This window comes from Mobula hypostoma, chromosome 1 (assembly GCF_963921235.1).
Source record: "Mobula hypostoma chromosome 1, sMobHyp1.1, whole genome shotgun sequence".
NCBI lineage: Eukaryota > Metazoa > Chordata > Chondrichthyes > Myliobatiformes > Myliobatidae > Mobula > Mobula hypostoma.
The window spans coordinates 106,130,610-106,152,736 of record NC_086097.1 but is presented as its reverse complement, the minus strand read 5'-3'; the positions used below and the strand labels follow the sequence as shown (position 1 = coordinate 106,152,736).

General features: G+C 41.7%; 1 protein-coding gene across 2 annotated transcripts in view; it reads left to right on the top strand.

Moving 5' to 3' along the window:
- The window catches only part of zfpm2a (zinc finger protein, FOG family member 2a), a 1,018,220-nt gene that overhangs the window by 960,913 nt on the left and 35,180 nt on the right, over positions 1-22,127 (top strand). For both annotated transcript variants that reach the window (XM_063033489.1, XM_063033571.1), the window contains one exon: positions 21,244-21,450. In XM_063033489.1, the coding sequence (XP_062889559.1) occupies positions 21,244-21,450 (207 nt within the window). The remainder of the gene's footprint in view (positions 1-21,243; positions 21,451-22,127) is intronic.

Genomic DNA, 22,127 nt, shown 5'->3' with positions numbered 1-22,127 from the left:
CTTGTGTCAGATTCCAAGCATTTTCTGAAGAGCACATGACTGCCCAATCACAGTACTGACAGTGGGTAGGGATATTGCATCATTAAGGATGTGGGATTTCATTTATATCTTGTCATTAGAATTCAATTGAATTCTTTGTAATCAGATTGTGGATAAATGGAATTGTTATGACCTGCTCATCACAGCTGTTTTTGATCTCCATTGTTATGTGTATCACTATCTCATCTTCCTGGCATTTACTTAATGCAATGCATCACACCACCCAATCTCTTTATTTCGAAAAGAGACAGATAGAAAGGAAAAGGAAAATCTGTGTCAAGTTTTGAAATTATTGGCATTATTTTGTGAATGTTCTAAAAATCTTTGATTGCAAGCATTATTTTTTAAAGTTACTATTGTCTATACATATAAATTGCTCACTATGGCACTCTATTATGTGAAAGAAATGAATATATTTTAGATGAAGACTTTGGAAAGTGCATATACTGACAGTTCATCAGTCTTTTTATTGGTATTATTTCTGACATAAATCTGGCGTTCTCACTCTGTGCCTTTGACAATTTTTCTGCTAATAGAAATTATTCTTGGAATAAATTGGAAGTATGGATACAGTGACTGGTGAACTGTGTCCGTCAGAAATTGTCATTTAGACATGACTCACAAAGATTAGTTTTAGCTGAAATTGATCACACTAGTATTAATTTCCAGATGAAGTTATACTGTTTGTGAAACTGGACTGGCCACTTCCATCATGATCCATGGGGTCAAGTCTGACTGCATAAAATTCATCACACAGTAATTTCTCACACTATTCATGTGGCCACATTATTAGGTACACCTGTACTCTTAATAGTTAATGCAAATATCTAAACAGTTAATTGTGTGGCAGCAACTCAATACATAAAAGAGGCAGACGTGGTCAAGAAGTTCAGTTGTTGTTCAAACCTAGCATCAGAATGAGAAAGAAATGTGATCTGAGTGACTTTGATGGTGAAGTGACTGTTGGTGCCAGACAGGATGGTTTGATTATCTCAGAAACTGCTGATATCCTGGGATTTTCACAACAACAATCTCCTGAGTTTACAGAGAATAGTACAAAAATCAAAGAATATCCAGTGAGCAGCACTTCTGTGGGCAAAAATGCCTTATAAATGAGACAGGTCAGAGGAGAATGGCCAGACTGGTTCAAACTGACAGGCAGGCAACAGTAAATAACCATGTGTTACAACAATGGTGTGCAGAAGAGCGTCTCTGAATGTACAAAATGTCGAACCTTGAAGTGGATGGGCTACAGCAGCAGAAGACGACACCAGCTTCCATTCCTGTGCCTAATAAAGTGGCCACTGAGTGATGCCATAACATCACTTTCCATGCAACGTTCATTTCTGGCTTTTCTCTGAACACCGGAGCTCAAAGGTGAAATTTACCAACATCATGCAAGTCAACCAGGGATGTACTCTATGTACTGGCGTACTGACCTCTACCTTGCCGAGGCACAGTGACAATTCGCGGATACCTCCTCTTATTTACCCCTCGATCGTGACCCCACTAAGGAGCACCAGGCCATTGTCTCCCACACCATCAACGACTTTATCCGCTCAGGGGATCTCCCATCCACTGCTACCAACCTTATAGTTCCCACACCCCGCACTTCCCGTTTCTACCTCCTACCCAAGATCCACAAACCTGCCTGTCCTGGCAGATCTATTGTCTCAGCTTGCTCCTGCCCCACCGAACTCATTTCTGCATATCTCGACACGGTTTTATCCCCCCTTGTTCAATCCTTTACTACCTATGTTCGTGACACTTCTCACGCTCTTGAACTTTTCGATGATTTTAAGTTCCCTGGCCCCCACCGCTTTATTTAACCATGGATGTCCAGTCCCTATATACTTCCATCCCCCATCAGGAAGGTCTCAAAGCTCTCCGCTTCTTTTTGGATTCCAGACCCAATCAGTTCCCCTCTACCACCACTCTGCTCCGTCTAGCGGAATTAGTCCTTACTCTTAATAATTTCTCCTTTGGCTCCTCCCACTTCCTCCAAGCTAAAGGTGTAGCCATGGGCACCCGTATGGGTCCCAGCTATGCCTGCCTTTTTGTTGGCTTTGTGGAACAATCTATGTTCCGTGCCTATTCTGGTATCTGTCCCCCACTTTTCCTTCGCTACATCGACGACTGCATTGGCGCTGCTTCCGGCACGCATGCTGAGCTCGTTGACTTTATTAACTTTGCCTCCAACTTTCACCCTGCCCTCAAGTTTATTTCTGACACCGCCCTCCCCTTTCTGGATCTTTCTGTCTTTGTCTCTGGAGACAGTTTATCCACTGATGTCTACTATAAGCCTACTGACTCTCACAGCTATCTGGACTATCCCTCTTCTCACCCTGACTCTTGCAAAAATGCCATCCCCTTCTCGCAATCCCTCCGTCTCCGCCGCATCTGCTCTCAGAATGAGGCTTTTCATTCCAGGATGAGGGAGGTGTCCTCGTTTTTTAAAGAAAGGGGCTTCCCTTCCTCCACTATCAACTCTGCTCTCAAACGCATCTCCCCCATTTCACGCACATCTGCTCTCACTCCATCCTCCCGCCACCCCACTAGGAATAGGGTTCCCCTGGTCCTCACCTACCACCCCACCAGCCTCCGGGTCCAACATATTATTCTCCGTAACTTCCGCCACCTCCAACGGGATCCCACCACTAAGCACATCTTTCCCTCCCCCCGTCTCTGCTTTCCGCAGGGATCGCTCCCTACGCGACTCCCTTGTCCATTCATCTCCCCCGTCCCTCCCCACTGATCTCCCTCCTGGCACTTACCCTTGTAAGCGGAACAAGTGCTACACATGCCCTTACACTTCCTCCCTTACCACCATTCAGGGCCCCAGACAGTCCTCCAGGTGAGGCGACACTTCACCTGTGAGTCGGCTGGGGTGATATACTGCGTCTGGTGCTCCCGATGTGACCTTTTATATATTGGCGAGACCCGACGCAGACTGGAAGACCGCTTTGCTGAACACCTACGCTCTGTCCAGCAGAGAAAGCAGGATCTCCCAGTGGCCACACATTTTAATTCCACATCCCATTCCCATTCTGACATGTCTATCCATGGCCTCCTCTACTGTAAAGATGAAGCCACACTCAGGTTGGAGGAACAACACCTTATATTCCGTCTGGGTAGCCTCCAACCTGATGGCATGAACATCGACTTTTCTAATGCCCCACCTCCCCGTCGTACCCCATCTATTATTTATTTATATACACACATTCTTTCTCTCACTCTCCTTTTCCTCCCTCTGTCCCTCTGACTATACCCCTTGCCCATCCTCTGGTTCCCCCCCCACTTGTCTTTCTCCCCGGACCTCCTGTCCCATGATCCTCTCATATCCCCTTTGCCAATCACCTGTCCAGCTCTTGGCTCCATCCCTCCCCCTCCTGTCTTCTCCTATCATTTTGATCTCCCCCTCCCCCTCCCACTTTCAAATCTCTTACTAACTCTTCCTTCAGTTAGTTCTGATGAAGGGTCTCGGCCTGAAACGTCGACTGTACCTCTTCCTAGAGATGCTGCCTGGCCTGCTGCATTCACCAGCAACTTTGATGTGTGTTGCTTGAATTTCCAGCATCTGCAGAATTCCTGTTGTTTACTCTATGTTCTAATTGGTTGCATTTCTCACTGTTTATAACAGGACACTCACTGACCTGAGTAGGCAGCTTCAGGAGTGATTGCAGACTGCTAAACATCTCGCAAAGTGTCCAGCGCAAATATTCTCACCACAAAGTCTTTCCAATATTGGGTTGTTGGTGTTGTTGGGGTGGGGAAGACATAATATCTACAGAAAAAAAAGCTTTCACCTATACACGAGGAAATCTGCAAATGCAGGAATTTCAAGTCATACACATAAAAGTTGCTGGTGAACGCAGCAAGCCAGGCAGCATCTTGAGGAACAGGTACCTCTTAGAGGGACCTAGGGGGACCTCCTGTCTTCTCCTATCATTTTGGATCTCCCCTTCCCCTCCCACTTTCAAATCTCTTACTAGCTCTTCTTTCAGTTAGTCCTGATGAAGGGTCTCGGCCCGAAACGTCGACTGTACCTCTTCCTAGAGTTGCTGCCTGGCCTGCTGCGTTCACCAGCAACTTTGATGTGTGTAGCTTTCACCTATACTGTGATTCCAGTGAGAAACTGGTGATGCCTTGGGCAGTGGGATTTGACAACAACGTTGTCTTCCCCTGGTGCATTAACCGCACTTATTGATCCAAAAGGTTCCTCATTAATAAGCAGGACACATTCATCAATAAGGGGAGTTCTCAGTCTGTCATTTAATTATATGTATACCATTAAACAAGGCAACATTTCTCCGACCAAGTGAGTGAAGTTCTGTAGTACAGAGAACACAGTAACTTAGGAAAGTAAGGATACAATCTACAGATGGATTACACATGAATAAGCAAAATAAACTGCATAAATTAAATTGTGTAAGGTAAGCAATAGATTAATCGATGATGCTTCAAATGTGATATTCTAACCTAATAACGGTGGCGGAGGAGGATACAATGGGGTCTTTTAAGAGACTCCTGGACAGGTACATGGAGCTTAGAAAAATAGAGGGCTATGAGTAACCCTAGCTAATTTCTAAGGTAAGGACATGTTTGGCACAGCTTTGTGGGCCGAAGGGCCTGTATTGTGCTGTAGGCTTTCTATGTTTCTATGTGCAGATAGCTGTGAATCATCAGATGCCACTGTCTTTTCAAAATGTAACTCCATAACCTGCATCAGTTTGTGCTTACTCTGAAGTAGATGCCAATGGGTGAATAGATGTCATAGTGGTGTACTGCTGCTACACAATCTGGCTAACCAATCGCAGCAATTAGTACAGGAGTAAAAAGTGCATATGGACCTGAAGCCCAAAGAAGCTGTGTCTAATTGAGTGGGACCCCTTGGGAACCACACTGGTAATATTTTAGTGCATGATTCTCTGTTTAAATTGTCACAAAAGCTATTTTAAATGTCTCCATGGCCAATTTCAGAATTTTTCGCAGCAGAACAAGAGGGTTGCAATGATGGTTTGGAACACGAAATTCTTAGGTTGAATGCATAAATCTTGAAAGGAGATGACTGTGAGTTAGAAATCGCAGTTTGAGAAACATAAGAATACAGGTAGGAAGGTGTACATTTTTTTTCCAGTGCATAATGAAATGTGGATATTCCTGCAGTTTAAATGGGAGAGCTCAGGTAACTGTTTTCACTTACATAAATTCTAAACTGCAAACTATTCTCTGCTGATTTCAGCAGCAGTTTAAGTAACTGTTAATTAAATCATGAAATGGCCTACCTATCCCATGGAGATAGAACCAGTTTCACTCTATGGTATTACACCTACAGTATCAGGTAATCAGGAAATGTTTAAGGCAGCCATGGAGTATGTAGTCTTGGGACAAAACATAAGTTCTTGCTGAACTTTGAAGAAGTGTTACAGAGATAGACACAATTCTTCATTGATTTTCTCCAAGTTGTTCAGGTATGGCTTTGGATCAACTAATTACAAAGTAGTTTCAGAGGAAAATTTGAAACAGACTGGCCTGAACTACAGACAGGGATTGATTGATGCTTGGGAGCAAAAGGATACAAAAGGCTGTGGAAGGTTTTTTAAAAAGTTGTATCCAACAACTTCGATACTAAATGGTGAAGTTACTTTAAACTTTTCTTAAGAACGCCATCTGGAAATATTTAATAAAAGGCCACAAAAAGACAAAAGGACAATTTACAAAAAGCTTAGTCAAAGAAACAGAGTAAGGAACAATCTAAAAGGAGCATGAGGTAAAAAGAAGGAAAACTTTAGGAAGAGAATTCTGGAGCTGTTGGCATGAAGCCGCAGCAGCAGATTGCCTGTTACACTGCTGGCATTTCGGGCAACAGTGAAGCTCCTCCATCTCTGCCGGTGTTCAGGGCTTCATCACGTCAGGAGCTTCCTCTCGGTTTGCAGTACTGTCAATCATGCAGGTGGAGACTCGGAAATACCATCGCACTCAGATGTAGAAAGATTCTTCATTGCTGTTTCCATAACAATTTTGTTTTACCAATCAGGGTTGTTAGCCCTGAGCTGAAACCCCGAACCAGGATGACCGGTGAACCACTCTTAGTCTGGCCTCTACCCTTTGACCTGTTTGTAGTGGGTGACCCTACCAAGAGCCACAGCATAAAGCCCTGACTCCAACCAACATACAGTAGCTCTCTGGGTCATTGAGGCATGCAAGCCTCCAGACCATGACAAAGTTGTGGTCCTCTTGGAGGATTGGCATGAAGAGGAGAGTTTTCATTTGGTTGTAGGGCTGGAAAAGGATACATAGATAGTGCCAACAGACAGTGAAAAGCTTGACTTACATACTATTCATACAGATCAAATCGTTATACAGTGCATTGAGGTAGTACACAGTAAAGCAATAGCATAATGCAGAATGAAGTGTAACAACTACAGAAATAGTAGTGCAGGTAGACAATAGATGAAAGATCATAATGTGGTAGGTTGTGAGTTCTTACCTTATCAAGGAACCATTCAATATTTTCAAAACAACAAGGTTGAATATTGATATTAAAATATTACATATGAAAATAATAAGAGCAAGGATAGGCCATCCAGCTCTTCATATCTGCTCCACCATTCTGTGTAATATAATTAGGAAAAGTCATTTAAAAGGGAAATAGTGTTTATTACAGTTGACCAGCAGACCAGATAAGGGAACCACGGTTGAATTTCCAAAAGACATTTAGTAAGGTGCTACATGACAGATAAATTAGTGTTCATGATTGATCTTATTAGTCTCCATTCCACTTCCTTGCTGAATCTTTTTTACATTTAACCTTCCTATAGTACAAAAATACATCTTAGCAGCCCTGAAATTAGTTAATAGCTCAGATTCCATGGGTCTTTTCAGTAGTGAGCTCCAAAGATTAAAACCCTCTGAGAAAATAAAAATTCCTTCTCAATTTTTGGGAGTGATGCCAATGGGCAGAAATGGTCTGTGTAGACACGGTGAGCAGAAGGGCTTGTTTCGGTGCTACACAACTCGGATTCTTTCTCTCTCTAATGTTCCTTCTGTTTTCTAATTTATGGCAATGTGGATACCATCATGTTTCCCCACACTACCATCCATTTGCTATCTTCTTGCCCACTCACTTAATCTGCCTGTGTCTATTTTTCATATCTTTTGGGACTTTCTGGTCCATTATTGTGACATCAGCAAATCTATCATAGAGTATGCTTGATCCTCTCATCTAAGTAATTAATAAAGATTATAAGTAATTGAGACTGCCAACGTAGATTTCTAAAATTTACCAATCCAGTCCTGATGAAGGGTCTTGGCCCAAAACATCACCTGTTTATTCGTCTCCCTGAATCAGGGATTCCCAATCTTTCTTATACCATAGACCTCTACCATTAACCAAGGGGTCCAAGGGCCCCAGATTGGGAACCCCTGCCATAGATGCTGCCTGACTGCTGAGTTCCTCCAGAACTTTATGTTTGTTACTCTGGCTCTCCGGCATCTGCAGAATCTTTAGTTTATATTATTGATCTATACTCACTGTTTCTGTCAGTTAACTAGTCCTCTACCCATGAAATACATTATCCTCAATCTTCCGAAGGGCCTGTACTGTGCTGTAATGTTCGATATTCCATGTTCATGTAGCACCTTATTAAATGTCTTTTGTAAATTTAACCACGGTTCCCTTATCTGGTCTGCCAGTCAACTGTAATAAACACTGTTTCTCTTTTTACTTAATTATATTATTTGATTACCAAGTGCTCTGTATGCGAGAGCTAACTGACATGCAGCACCTAATTCTTTCTATTCTTCCTTTTTTTGAATCACAATGTTGCCCTTACATTTTCCCAGTCTATTCGGATTATTCCAGGCACAGATTTGGAAGATCACAGCCAATCACTAACTCTGAATACAACTCTTTTAGAAGTCAGATTAGGGAATCTGTAATGCCAGTCCTGTTGGTTTAGCTACTAAACTGACAGAGATAGAGTTCCCCTATGAGACTCCACATCTGGTTAATCATCCTTCATCATTTCTGCCAGCAGCAACAAGATTCCACCTCTAGCTGCATCTTCTTCATCCCACCCTGTTCCATTTCTGCAGGGACCCCTCCTTCCGTGACTGCCTGGTCCACTCATCCCTTCCCACCTAACCCTGCCTGTAACCCTGCACCCTCAATCCGTAAATGCGGGAGGGGCAACAATTCTTCCTCCTCCTCCCTCACCATCAGCCGGCACCTAAGCAGCCCTTCCAGGTGAGCCAAAGATTCACATGCATCAGCTCCACGGCAACAAGACAAGTGCAGACTGGCAACTGATTTGCAGAGCTCCTGTGTTCCATCAGTAGTGGCTGCCCTGAACTCCAAGATGCATGCAACTTCACTTCCTTTTCTCATTCCCCACACTGACGTGTGCATCCTTGGCCTTCTTCACTGCTAAGGTGAGGCCCAAAACAAACAGGAGGAACAACATCTCATATTGCACTCAACACGCATACAAGTTGCTGGTGAATGCAGCAGGCCAGGCAGCATCTCTAGGAAGAGGTACAGTCGACATTTCGGGCCGAGACCCTTCATCAGATGCTGCCTGGCTTGCTGCGTTCACCAGCAACTTTTATGTGTGTTGCTTGAAATTCCAGCATCTGCAGATTTCCTCATGTTTGTGTCTCATATTGCACTGCCTAGTTTACAACTCAAAGGTATGAACATTGAATTTTTCCATTTCAGGTAACTATTGACTCCTTTGTTTCCCTACCCCCTTCTCTTGATTGACCTCTGGTCCTCCTATTTATGTCTCTTTTTCTATACTCCTACCCCAAGCCACCGCCCCCCCCCCCATTTTCATTGTCATCCCCTTCTTTAACCTGCTTCCATCTACCCTCTAACCAAGCATTTTATCCACCAGATCTCCCCCTTCCCACTCCCACTCTTCCATCTGGTTCCATCGGCCCTTCACCTCTACCCTAATGGTTCCCATTATCTCCTTCCTTTACGTATCATTCTCCAAGAATGCCTAAAAGTCTTTGTATTCCTTCTGGTCACAGTCCTAGCTGCCTTTATCTTCACCCTCCCCTCCTCATACCTGGCTCTTTCTGCCTTCTTATTTTCTGTCTGCCTCTGCCTATCATCTACATTCTTCTCTCTCCTACCTACATTCCTCCCTCTCCCTCTACATTACTTGGTTCCATCTGCCCATGATACTTCATTCCTCTGCAGTTCACCAATCACCTATTTGCCCCAGTCTCAACCCATCCCCTCTCCTATTTATTCTGACTCTTCACTCTCAGTCCTGATGCAGGCTCGAAGCAAATGTTAATAATTCCTTCCTTTTCCCTCACGCCCATATCCTCCTCCCCCAGAAGCTACTTGACCCACTGCACTCCTCCAGCAGGTTGTTTGTTGCTCCAGATTACAGTCTGTTGCATCTCCTAACATCTTCTCTAGTGAAATGGCTTTCTCTGTTTTTGCTTCTAGAAGATCAGCTATTTTATACAGTACCGTGCAAATGGCTTAGGCACAGACATATAGCTAGAGTGCCTAAGACTTGTACACAATACTGTATTTGTCAACATGGAGCAGAGAGTGAATTTATAAATCTGGTGAGAGCAAAGGATGTTGGGAATGGTGAGGGTGGAGTGTCGCAGGATGGGTGTAGCACATGTGGCAGAGAAGGAGTGCCAGGGACAGTGAGTGGCTGGGGTGCAGACACACCCAGCAATTAGAGACCAGGCAAGGTCATTTAATTTCAAACAATTGGTTTATTGGTCATTACAGAATGACTCTCTGGTGTTTCCTGCTCCCTCCCCTGTCCCTTTCCCTTTTCCCAACCATGATCCCCCTCTCCCTGCTCCCTTCCCACTCTAAGTCCACAATAGAGATCCGTATCAGAATCAGGCTTATCATCAGTCACATATGTCATGAAATATATTTACTCTACAAAAGTCTGAGGCACCCTAGTTGTATTTACAGAAGGTGCCCTAGACTTGCGCATAGTTCTGTGTGTACATTTAATTTCTTCTACTATGATGACTAATACGAAGTATCTATCAACTCAAACTTATTCCCCATTATTGGTGGTCCGATCTCAGTTCATAGAGCACTAAAAATTAGAACATAGAACAGTGATGATGGTGCGTGACCTATATAAACCTACTCCATTATTAGTCTCATCCTCTTATCTCTGTCTTTCGATGATGTTGGAGGATGTTACCGAGGCTTTTTGCGTTACAGATTTGGACTTTTTTTCAGTTTTTGTTTTCTGTATTTTTACCTGTTCCCATTTTTTTGTGCAGGAGAGGGGGGTCTGGCAGTCAATGTTGTTGCGATTTTTGGTTAGTTTTTTGTGTAGGAAGAGGCTGATGTTCTTGTCGTATTTTTGTTAGGTTTTTGTGTGGGGTGAGAGGGATTTCCGGGCCAGTGTTCTTGTTGTGTTTCGTGTGAGGGGAGGGGGTTTTAGAAGTTAATGATGGTGTTGCCGTTCTTTTTTGTGCAGGAGGGGTGGGTTTGCTATATCTCCCTAAATTGATTTGCATGGTTTTTCTTTGTTTTGTGGCTATCTGGAGAAGAAGAATCTCAGAGTTGTATACTACATACCATACATACTTTGATAATAAATGAACTTTGAACTTTTTAACTGTCTCTTAAATGTCCCTAATGTAGCAACCTCTAATAGAATTCTTCAATCTCCACTATTGTTTTCTTTCAGAGGTACTTGATGAACCTCTCATGCATTGTTTTATATTCCATGCTAGTTTTGTGCATTTTCCCCACCCGATCACTGAGTTATTATACCCTTCCAACTGCCCTCTCTCACTGTATTCATCTAGCGCTTCAGCCATTCACTGAAAGATCGGATGCGTATGTCTCTTCACACTTTCGCCTAAGCACTTTGTCCATCCAAAGCATCATCTCAAAAACCTATCCCTTCACGGTACTCCCATTTCCAGGGATATCTTAACATCTAGCTCACCACCCATTAAAAATAATGTGTGTGAATCCACTTGCTCCCCTATGCCATGCACAGAAATACCTAGCCCATCCATTTCCCTCTTACTGAGAGGTCATTGTGCTCATCTAGCTGCCCGTATTTTCTGCAAAACAATGTGAGGGCAATCCCACCCTTTCATAGCAAAACTGTGGTCACACTCTCCATCGCTTCAATAAAGTGCTATTTGCACCAGGTTTTTTCTTAATCTTTTCCTTCTTTAACCTGGTAAATTCTTTGTCACTCCCTTCCTCTTCTTCTTCTCTTTTCCATTCATGCTGGTACTCTTCAGTCATCTTGTTGTTTGTGCTATCTGCCTGATTTCACTCCCCAGCTCACATTTACCACCCCTCCCCACTACTTCTGGCAGATAACAATTTTCTTTTTCTCCCATACTTAAACAAGGTAGCTATGTATAATCCTTCTTCTTGCAACACACCCAAAATGCTGGAGAAACTCAACAGGCCAAGCAACATCTGTAGAAAAACGTACAGTCAACGTTTCTGGCTGACACCCCTCCCTGCCGAAGGGTATTAGCCCGAAATGTTGACTGTACTTTTTACCATAGATGCTGCCTGACCTGCTGAGTTCCTCCAGCAATTTGTGTGTATTGCTCAGATTTCCAGCGTCTACAGATTTTCTCTTATTTGTAACCCTCCTTCTTCCCTCGGGCAACTCCCAGCTTCTCTGTCTTCCCTCCTTATTTTACGAAAAAATTAATTTTTGACTTCCCTCTGCTTACTATCGGCTATTTCTATCAACTTTATAACCATCTTCATTTCCACTTCTTTCTCCCACCCTATTTGTCTGCTGTCAGCTACGTACCTTGTTCAGTGCCACTTAATGCCAATCATTATCAATGGCAATCCCAATTTACACCGTACCATATCCACTTGTCAATTGTTTTTTCTTCTAATCCTTTTATTTATTTATTTATTTCTCAAGCTGCAGCTCGGAATAAGCCCTTCGAGTTGTGCCACACCACTCAGCAACCCTCAATTTAACCCTAGCCTAATCACGGGACAATTTATACTGATCAATTAATCTACCGACCAGTAAATCTTTGGACTATGAGAGCAAACCCATGTGGTCACAGGGAGAATGTACAAACTCCTTACAGACTATGGCAGGAATTGTACCCCAGTCGCTGGTATATAAAGCTTTGTGCTGACCACTACACTACCATGGTGCAGCCCTGATCTCAGGTTTGTACTTCCGCCTCATTACCATTCACCTTCAGACCACCAGTTGTGGAAAGGCTGTGTGCTTTCTGAATTCTCATTTTCCGAAAGAAGTCACATTGATTGAAAACTAGAAGTTACAGTAATTATTTTTCTCTGAAGAGATTTATGGACAATGAGTAAATCATTAATCTGCATATGTAACCAGGATGTAGAAACCAATTGTCACAATCACTTTGCATTTGAAAAATAAATGATGAAGGGTTTTACATAGGTTTGTTTGCACATTGTTGAAAAGTAACAGACAGGCTTAATTAATTGGCCTGGGTTCTGATACAACAATGTCCTAATTCAGTCAGAGTGTTAGCATATCTTATTTGTCCTTATCTCTTCTGCCAGATTCTTGCAGTCATTTTAAATTTTAATCTGCAGGAGGAAAAAATGAATTGTAGGTAAAAGTGTTGTCATATTAGAAAATAAACACTGTAGTTACTTATCAAAGATTCTAGTGTTTGCTTCTCTAATGAATAAGATAGTTTATACTGAATTCACTGTTTTGTTAAAAAAAAATCTATTAGGACTAGTTTTCTAAATCTTTAAGATCTATACAAAATAGATGGCAGAAAAATCTAGTTGTATATTTGCCCAGTTTGTAATTTTGTACTTTTTGTTAGAGACCTGTCTTGTTCTGATTTGCCAATTTCAGTTAAAAGAGTGTGAAGAATGACACCCTTGAATTATAGATGTGGAAAATCACCCAGAGTTTCAACTCTAGTATGTGCTGTTGAAAAGTATGTTGTACCTGTGATAGATAATAGCTCACTAGTATGCTCAAAACTCATGTCAAGTATTTTACCACCATTTGCCATCCAGCCTCAAGCCTAAACCTTACCTATTTGCTGCACTAAAGAGACACCCAGAATCACATCCAACCTTATAGAGAAGCAAAAAAATATTGATGGGAAATAAATTGGAGGCTGAAGTAAAGATGGAAGGCTGTGAAAGTCTGATTGTGAAATATCTTCTGACCTTCTTATTCTCCTTGGTTTGTTGTGTATCTTCACTGCTTGTCAATTGCAAGGATTGATGCAATTTAATGTGGATAAATGTGAAGTTATCCACTTTGGTGGCAAAAATAGGAAAACAGATTATTATCTGAATGGTGGCCGATTAGGAAAAGGGGAGGTGCAACGAGACCTGGGTGTTATTATACACCAGTCATTGAAAGTGGGCATGCAGGTACAGCAGGCGGTGAAAAAGGCGAACGGTATGCTGGCATTTATAGCGAGAGGATTCGAGTACAGGAGCAGGGAGGTACTACTGCAGTTGTACAAGGCCTTGGTGAGACCACACCTGGAGTATTGTGTGCAGTTTTGGTCTCCTAATCTGAGGAAAGACATCTTTGCCATAGAGGGAGTACAAAGAAGGTTCACCAGATTGATTCCTGGGATGGCAGGTCTTTCATATGAAGAAAGACTGGATGAACTGGGCTTGTACTCGTTGGAATTTAGAAGATTGAGGGGGGATTGAAACGTATAAGATCCTAAAGGGATTGGACAGGCTAGATACGGGAAGATTGTTCCCGATGTTGGGGAGGTCCAGAACGAGGGGTCACAGTTTGAGGATAGAGGGGAAGCCTTTTAGGACCGAGATTAGGAAAAACTTCTTCACACAGAAAGTGGTGAATCTGTGGAATTCTCTGCCACAGCAAACTGTTGAGGCCAGTTCATTGGCTATGTTTAAGAGGGAGTTAGATATGGCCCTTGTGGCTACAGGGGTCAGGGGGTATGGAGGGAAGGCTGGGTTCTGAGTTGGATGATCAGCCATGATCATAATAAATGGCGGTGCAGGCTCGAAGGGCCGAATGGCCTACTCCTGCACCTATTTTCTATGTTTCTATGTTTCTATGTGATTCTTGATGCTAAATACAAAAGGGAATAGCTATCAAAGAATAATTTGATTCACAAATAAAGAATTAATTAATTAACTGGTTTCCAACAAAGAATCCAAATCAATATGACAGGTAGGCATAATTTTGCTTCCTATGTTTCCATTTTATCCAAATCAATTAGCATCAATTTAACAAACCAGTTGAAATAACATGGTTTGCATTTAATTAGAATAAATATCAAATAATTTATTCTGTACATTGCAAATTATGTTTAATGAAATGGTATTTGGAGAGTCTGTTAAACAACATTATGGTAATGCATATTGGAGTATTTGGAGAAAGAAAATGTTTGCAGGTAACAGAAATCAAATGCAGATTTACAAAGCAATGCAGAAGCTCTACTCAAATGGTAACCAATGGAACTTGACATGTTTGCATCCACTGTCAAAATCCTGATGTAAGGTGATAATATTGCATTTCCTGTATCCAGTTCTGTTGCAGAACCTATCTGTATATTAAAATCATTCAGTTTAATTTATTTGTGCAAAACATTTAATGGAATTAAACATTTATGCTTTATGATGAATGTTACTGAATGCAGGGTCTCTACTCGAAAGGTTGACTTTCCTTTTGCTTCCACAGATGCTCTCTGACCTGCTGTTCCTCCAGTATCTTGTTATTTCTTGACCTTTTTTAAAATTATATGTCTATTTTCCTTTTTAAGTCTATTGCCTACTGAATCTACTTCCATCATAATTTTTTTACCAGCATGACAAGGAATATCTTTAATAATAAATTATTTTGACAGATTGGAATATTAGCCATGCTATTGTCTGGTTTACAACTTAGAGTATTGTGTACCATTTTGATCATGTAACTTTTAGGGTGGATGTAAAGATATACAGATTGATTCCACAAATTTTAGTTGTATAGTTAAACTATCTGCTTGCTGCAAAGAAAGTTGGTAAAGATTTGATAAAGATACATATGATAGAGACTGATTGTGTTAATTTGTTTAAGCATTTTACTTGAAGTTTAAGTAGGATCTCTGTAGTTACATTTTGGAACATTTTACTTTAGATTTGTGGAAGCAAAATTGATTGAGGTTTTTTTAAAGGGAATTGGCTAAATATTTGGAGAAAATAATTTTCAGGTTCTGAGAGAAAGTGGAATGATCTTTAAGTGGGGGTCTGGGGGTTGGAAGGGCAATTAAGTCAGGTGTGATCAAATGGTGGGGAAGACTTGATGGGCTGAATGGCTTAATTCTGCTCCTAAATCTTATAATCATCATCTGGTAAAAATAATCTGGCTGATCAGATTCAAAAGATCTTAAAGCTTACTGATGGTAAAAGTGCAATAAAATTCCTCTGGTGGAATAAGAAATCCCTTATGGATGGATGAGGTGCTTTACACCTGTGCCCAAAATTTAATTCCAGGAAATCAGCTGTGTAGTGCCTACATTCTGCCACAAGAAAAGCAGTTTCTGAATTTCCAGAAATTATATAGAGTCAAAGGTCAAATACAAAAGAGAAACCAGCAGAAATGTCAAATTCACATTCACCAATTTCTCCCACGTGCCAAAGATGGTCACTGTAAAAATTGCCTCTAGTGTGGAAGAGTTGATGAAGATATGGAGAGAATATAACAGAATTATTGCAGGATTAGACGATTGGGTGCTCGGTAGTTGGCACAGAACTGGTAAGCAGATTTCAGTGGTTGATTCTATGATTTGTAAACAGCAATACAAAGTTGAGATTGCAGATAATTTCAGGCTTGTGAGGAGTTATTCCTGCTCCTAACTCGTATGTTTGAATGTAGGAATTCTAAAGACAGTAGTAGTTATGAAATTGGAGTTTAGAAGCATTACCTTACTTCTTCCATGTCCCAGTTTCAGCCTAGTTTGATTGTTCATGTTCAAGTTTAATTGTAATTTACCCATACCCATGAATATAGCCAAATGAAACAGCGTTCCTCCAGGGCCAAGGTGCAAAGCACATTACCAACAGTCATATACAGCACACAGCACATACAGCAATATAATTATGATAGCAGTAAACATACTGTCACACAAACTATATATATAAATCCCTTAGTGTCGTGGCCAGTAGATTGATAGCACACTATGCCTCACCATGCACTAATGCAGCTGGAGGTAAATGCAATCCAACTCATCTTCCACCAAGCAAACACTGACCAACTCAGCACAGGCTCTAGCTCTCTCCCACACTGTCTCCTTCCCTGGCCCGCGTGACAATCGACGCCACACAGCTCACACGGTGTCGGTTTCGTCAGTGAACTGGATTTGCAGTATTCTAAATTACCAATGTTTTACAGGATCTTGTGATCATGGGAAAAACATCGATGCACCATTTGCACCGTTTGTTGGACCCTCGATGCCTTCCTCCTTGGGTGTCTGTAGTCGCTGGCAACATAGTGCGCAACAAGTCCAGCTCCACCGCCATCAAACAACCCGGCAGTGGGACAAACCTGCAGCACTTGATGTTCTCAATATCCAGCAGTGTCTTGCGATTGCACAAAAGGCGCAAGGAATGACCAGTTACACCTTTGTTTGGACCCAGAGAGGCCAGTGTGACTGAGTGCACCAGCCTGTTACTAAAAACCTATCAAAGTATCTCTGTGTGTTCTAATATCAACATATGCATCATGCTGCTTTAAGTTAATTTCCATTTTGAGAAATTTGTTAGTCTCTGTAAACTAAGCTGAAAATTCTAGATATGTCAAAAATAACCCTATTTCCTGCCCCATTCATCTGTATTTTGAAATGATTACTCTGATAACTGCTTTCTTTTTCTTGTCTGACTTCTATCAGTGGATCTTGTTCACTATAAAGAGCCAGAGCCTATCACATTTGCATGGGGGGATTAATTAATTTCCCATGGAATAGCATTGAAAAAGAGCTTGCATTGATACAGAACCATTCACATCCATAGGATATTTCATAGCATCTCAGAGTCTATCCATTTGGGAGTGTGGTCACTGCTGCTTGCAAGTTTCATGCTAAAAGGGAACAACAATAGTAATTGATGATGTAAGTTGGTAGTTGGAGAGAATATTCAGAGATTTATTCAGAGAGTGAGTATAGAGAGCTTGGTAGGAAGTTGAAAAGCAGGACCTCGAGGGTGGTAATCTCAGGATTGCTACCTGTGCTACGTGCCAGTGAGGGTAGGATGCTCTGGAGGATGAACAAGTGGCTGAGGAACTGGTGTAGGGAGCAGGGTTTCAGATTTCAGGATAATTGGGACCTCTTCTGGGGCAGGTGGGACCTGTACAAGAGAGACGGGTTACACTTGAACTACAGGGGGACCAATATCCTTTCAGGGAGGTTTGTTAATGCTATTGGGGGGGGGCTTTAAACTAGATTTGCAGGGGGATGGGAACCACAGTACCAGAGCTGATAGTGTGGCTGGGGTGAAAATAAATGATGTTAAAAGTTCAAGCAAATGCACTAATAGAAAGGTTGTGAGTGGTGGTAAAAATCTTCTGAGGTGTATATATTTCAATGCTAGGAGTATTGCGGGGAAGGCGGATGAGTTGAGGGCGTGGATTGACACATGGAATTATGACGTTGTAGCAATTAGTGAAACTTGGCTACAGGAGGGGCAGGACTGGCAGCTTAATATTCCAGGGTTCCGATGTTTCAGATGTGATCGAGGCAGAGGAATGAAAGGTGGGGGAGTGGCATTGCTTGTTAGGGAAAATATTACAGCAGTGCTCAGGCAGGACAGATTAGAGGGCTTGTCTACTGAGTCCTTCTGGGTGGAGCTGAGAAACAGGAAAGGTATGCCACATTAGTGGGATTGTATTACAGACCACCCAATAGTCAAAGAGAATTGGAAGTGCAAATCTGCAGAGAGATAGCAGGCAACTGCAGGAAACATAAATTTGTGGTGGTAGGGGATTTTAATTTTCCATATATTGATTGGGTCTCCCATACTGTTAGGGGTCTAGATGGTTTAGAGTTTGTAAAATGTGTTCAGGAAAGTTTTCTAAATCAATATATAGAGGGACCAACTAGAGGGGATGCAATATTGGATCTCCTGTTAGGAAACGAGTTAGGACAAGTGACAGAAGTCTGTGCAGGGGAGCACTTTGGTTCCAGTGATCATAACACCATTAGTTTCAACTTGATCATGGACAAGGATAGATCTGGTCCTAGGGTTGAGGTTCTTAACTGGAAGAAGGCCAAATTTGAAGAAACGAAAAAGGATCTAAAGAGCGTGGATTGGGACAGGTTGTTCTCTGGCATGGATGTGATCGGTAGGTGGGAAGCCTTCAAAGCAGAAATTTTGAGAGGGCTGAATTTGTATGTTCCTGTCAGGATTAAAGGCAAGGTGAGTAGGAATAAGGAACCTTGGTTCTCAAGGGATATTGCAACTCTGATAAAGAAGAAGAGGGAGTTGTATGACGTGTATAGGAAGCAGGGAGTAAATAAGGTGCTTGAGGAGTATAAGAAGTGCAAGAAAATACTTAAGAAAGAAATCAGGAGGGCTAAAAGAAGACATGAGGTTGCCTTGGCAGTCAAAGTGAAGGATAATCCAAAGAGCTTTTACAGGTATATTAAGAGCAAAAGAATTGTAAGGGATAAAATTGGTCCTCTTGACGATCAGAGTGGTCGGCTATGTGCGGAACGAAAGGAAATGGGGGAGATCTTAAATAGGTTTTTTGCGTCTGTGTTTACTAAGGAAACTGGCATGAAGTCTATGGAATTAAGGGAAACAAGTAGTGAGATCATGGAAACTGTACAGATCGAAAAGGAGGAGGTCCTTGCTGACTTGAGGAAAATTAAAGTGGATAAATCCCCGGGACCTGACAGAGTGTTCCCTCGGACCTTGAAGGAGACTAGTGTTGAAATTGCAGGGGCCCTGGCTGAAATCTTTAAAATGTCGCTGTCTACAGGTGAGGTGCCGGAGGATTGGAGAGTGGCTCATGTTGTTCCGTTGTTTAAAAAAGGATCGAAAAGTAATCCGGGAAATTATAGGCCAGTAAGTTTAACGTCGGTAGTAGGTAAGTTATTGGAGGGAGTACTAAGAGACAGAATCTACAAGCATTTGGATAGACTAGGACTTATTAGGGAGAGTTAACATGGCTTTGTGCGTGGTAGGTCATGTTTGACCAATCTATTGGAGTTTTTCGAGGAGGTTACTAGGAAAGTGGATGAAGGGAAGGCAGTGAATATTGTCTACATGGACTTCAGTAAGACCTTTGACAAGGTCCCGCATGGGAGGTTAGTTAGGAAAATTCAGTCGCTAGGTATACATGGAGAGGTGGTAAATTGGATTAGACATTGGCTCAATGGAAGAAGCCAGAGAGTGGTGGTAGAGAATTGCTTCTCCGAGTGGAGGCCTGTGACTAGTGGTGTGCCACAGGGATCAGTGCTGGGTCCATTGTTATTTGTCATCTATATCAATGATTTGGATGATAATGTGGTAAATTGGATCAGCAAGTTTGCTGATGATACAAAGATTGGAGGTGTAGTAGACAGTGAGGAAGGTTTTCAGAGCCTGCAGAGGGACTTGGACTAGCTGGAAAAATCGGCTAAAAAATGGCAGATGGAGTTTAATACTGACAAGTGTGAGGTATTGCACGTTGGAAGGACAAACCAAGGTAGAACATACAGGGTTAATGGTAAGGCACTGGGGAATGCAGTTGAACAGAGGGATCTGGGAATACAGATATAAAATTCCCTAAAAGTGGCGTCACAGGTAGATAGGGTCGTAAAGAGAGCTTTTGGTACATTGACCTTTATTAATCAAAGTATTGAGTATAAGAGCTGGAATGTTATGATGAGGTTGTATAAGGCATTGGTGAGGCCGAATCTGGAGTATTGTGTTCAGTTTTGGTCACCAAATTACAGGGAGGATATAAATAAGGTTTAAAGAGTGCAGAGAAGGTTTACAAGGATGTTGCCGGGATTTGAGAAACTCAGTTACAGAGAAAGGTTGAATAGGTTGGGACTTTATTCCCTGGAGCGTAGAAGAATGAGGGGAGATTTGATAGAGGTATATAAAATTATGATGGGTATAGATAGAGTGAATGCAAGCAGGCTTTTTCCACTGATGCAAGGGGAGAAAAAAACCAGAGGACATGGGTTAAGGGTGAGGGGGGAAAAGTTTAAAGGGAACATTAGGGGGGGCTTCTTCACACAGAGAGTGGTGGGAGTGTGGAATGAGCTGCCAGACGAGGTGGTAAATGTAGGTTCTTTTTTAACATTTAAGAATAAATTGGACAGATACATGGATGGGAGGTGTATGGAGGGATATGGTCCGTGTGCAGGTCAGTGGGACTAGGCAGAAAATGGTTCGGCACAGCCAAGAAGGGCCAAAAGGCCTGTTTCTGTGCTGTAGTTTCTATGGTTTCTATTTATATATACCTGAAGAAGTTAGTTTTATTGTCTCAACTTAAAATATCACCAAAATCAAGCCCACACAGAGAGCAGAACTGCCCCGATCAGAATCACAGTTAAAATCAGATATTCTACTTGAGTGCATTTGAAACTGTTTTGTTCACGGACTTGATGGGCCAAATGGCCTAATTCTGCTCCTCTGTCTTATGGTCTTAATGAAAACCAATATAAGTGTGAGAGAATAGGAACATAGCTAGATTGGTTGGAAGAATGGTGTAATGTTTTACTTTTCTAATAGCAACAAATTTATCAAGATCTTCAAAGTTCAAATAAATACATTATCAAACTACGTACCATATATCACCATATACTACCCAGAGGTTCATTTTCTTGTGGGCAATGACAGTAGAACAAAGAAATACAATCAACAACTACACACAAAGACTGACAAACAACCAATGTGTAAAAACAAAAAAAATGATACTAATAATAATAAATAAATGGTAAATATATAATATGGCGTTGTAGAGTCCCTGCAAGTGAGTCCATAGACTATGGAATCAGTTCAGTGTTGGGAAGTTATCCACGCTGGTTCAGGAACCTGAAGGTTGAAAGGTTATAACTGTTCTTGAACCTGGTGGTGTGGGACCTAAGGCTTCTGTACCTCCTTCCCGATGGCAGCAGCTAGAAGAGAACTTGGCCTACATGTTATAATTAAAGATCAGATTGCTTTTGTAAGACACGAAACTTTCAGCCAAGCCTTAAAACTGTTTCCCTTTTCTTTTTGTCCAGGTGGGCAGCTTTGGTGCACAATGACAAAAATGCTTCTGGAAGGAGAGGAGCTGGTTGCATTTGCTGTGGAATTTGACTCAAGGCTGCAAGCTGTCAGCCAAATGGCTATCACAGAGGGCATGTATCCAGCACGCCTCCTGGATACCATACAGCTGCTCCCTCAACAAGCAGCCATGGCATCCATTTTACCTACTGCAATCGTCAACAGTAAGATTCTATTTTGTACTCTCTGTTATTGCAGCTGACTTCTGGGCACATGTTAAAAACCAGAAAATAGTTTTAAACTATTAAAGATAAAATGTAGGGAGAAGAACAGTCTCAGGTCAAAAAAAGGATGATTTAAAATGGAATAGTTATTTTTGTATTTTCACATTAAAATTATGGATAAGAAAACGTGTACTCTTGACCCAATAGTTTGGTAAAAGGCTCATGAATTTCCAGATTGCAGAAAAATCAAACGGCTCATTCTTAGATGAACAAACTAACTGATGTTAGCTCTGTGTAGGTACCCAAACAAGAGTTATTTCCTTTGCCCTAACACTAAGCACTTGGGCAATAAAACTGAAAAACTTCAGCACAGATTGGCTTTAATAAAATAACATAAGGCATGAATTAATGCTAATTAAACTGGCCTAATCAATACAAATCACAAACCCCATCTGTTCTCCTATGTTAGAACAAGTTTATATTTGTGATTTTTCACCATTTATCTTGACGGATAACTCTGCAGGCATTCCTCACGGCAGCCAGGATTCCTCACAGGATATCCCTGCGCGGTTTTCTCAGGGTAATGTTTTAAGCCCAACCATCTTCATATGCTTCATCAGTGTCTTTCCTTCAGTCATAAGGTTCAAAGTAGAGATGTTCCCTGATGATAACACAAT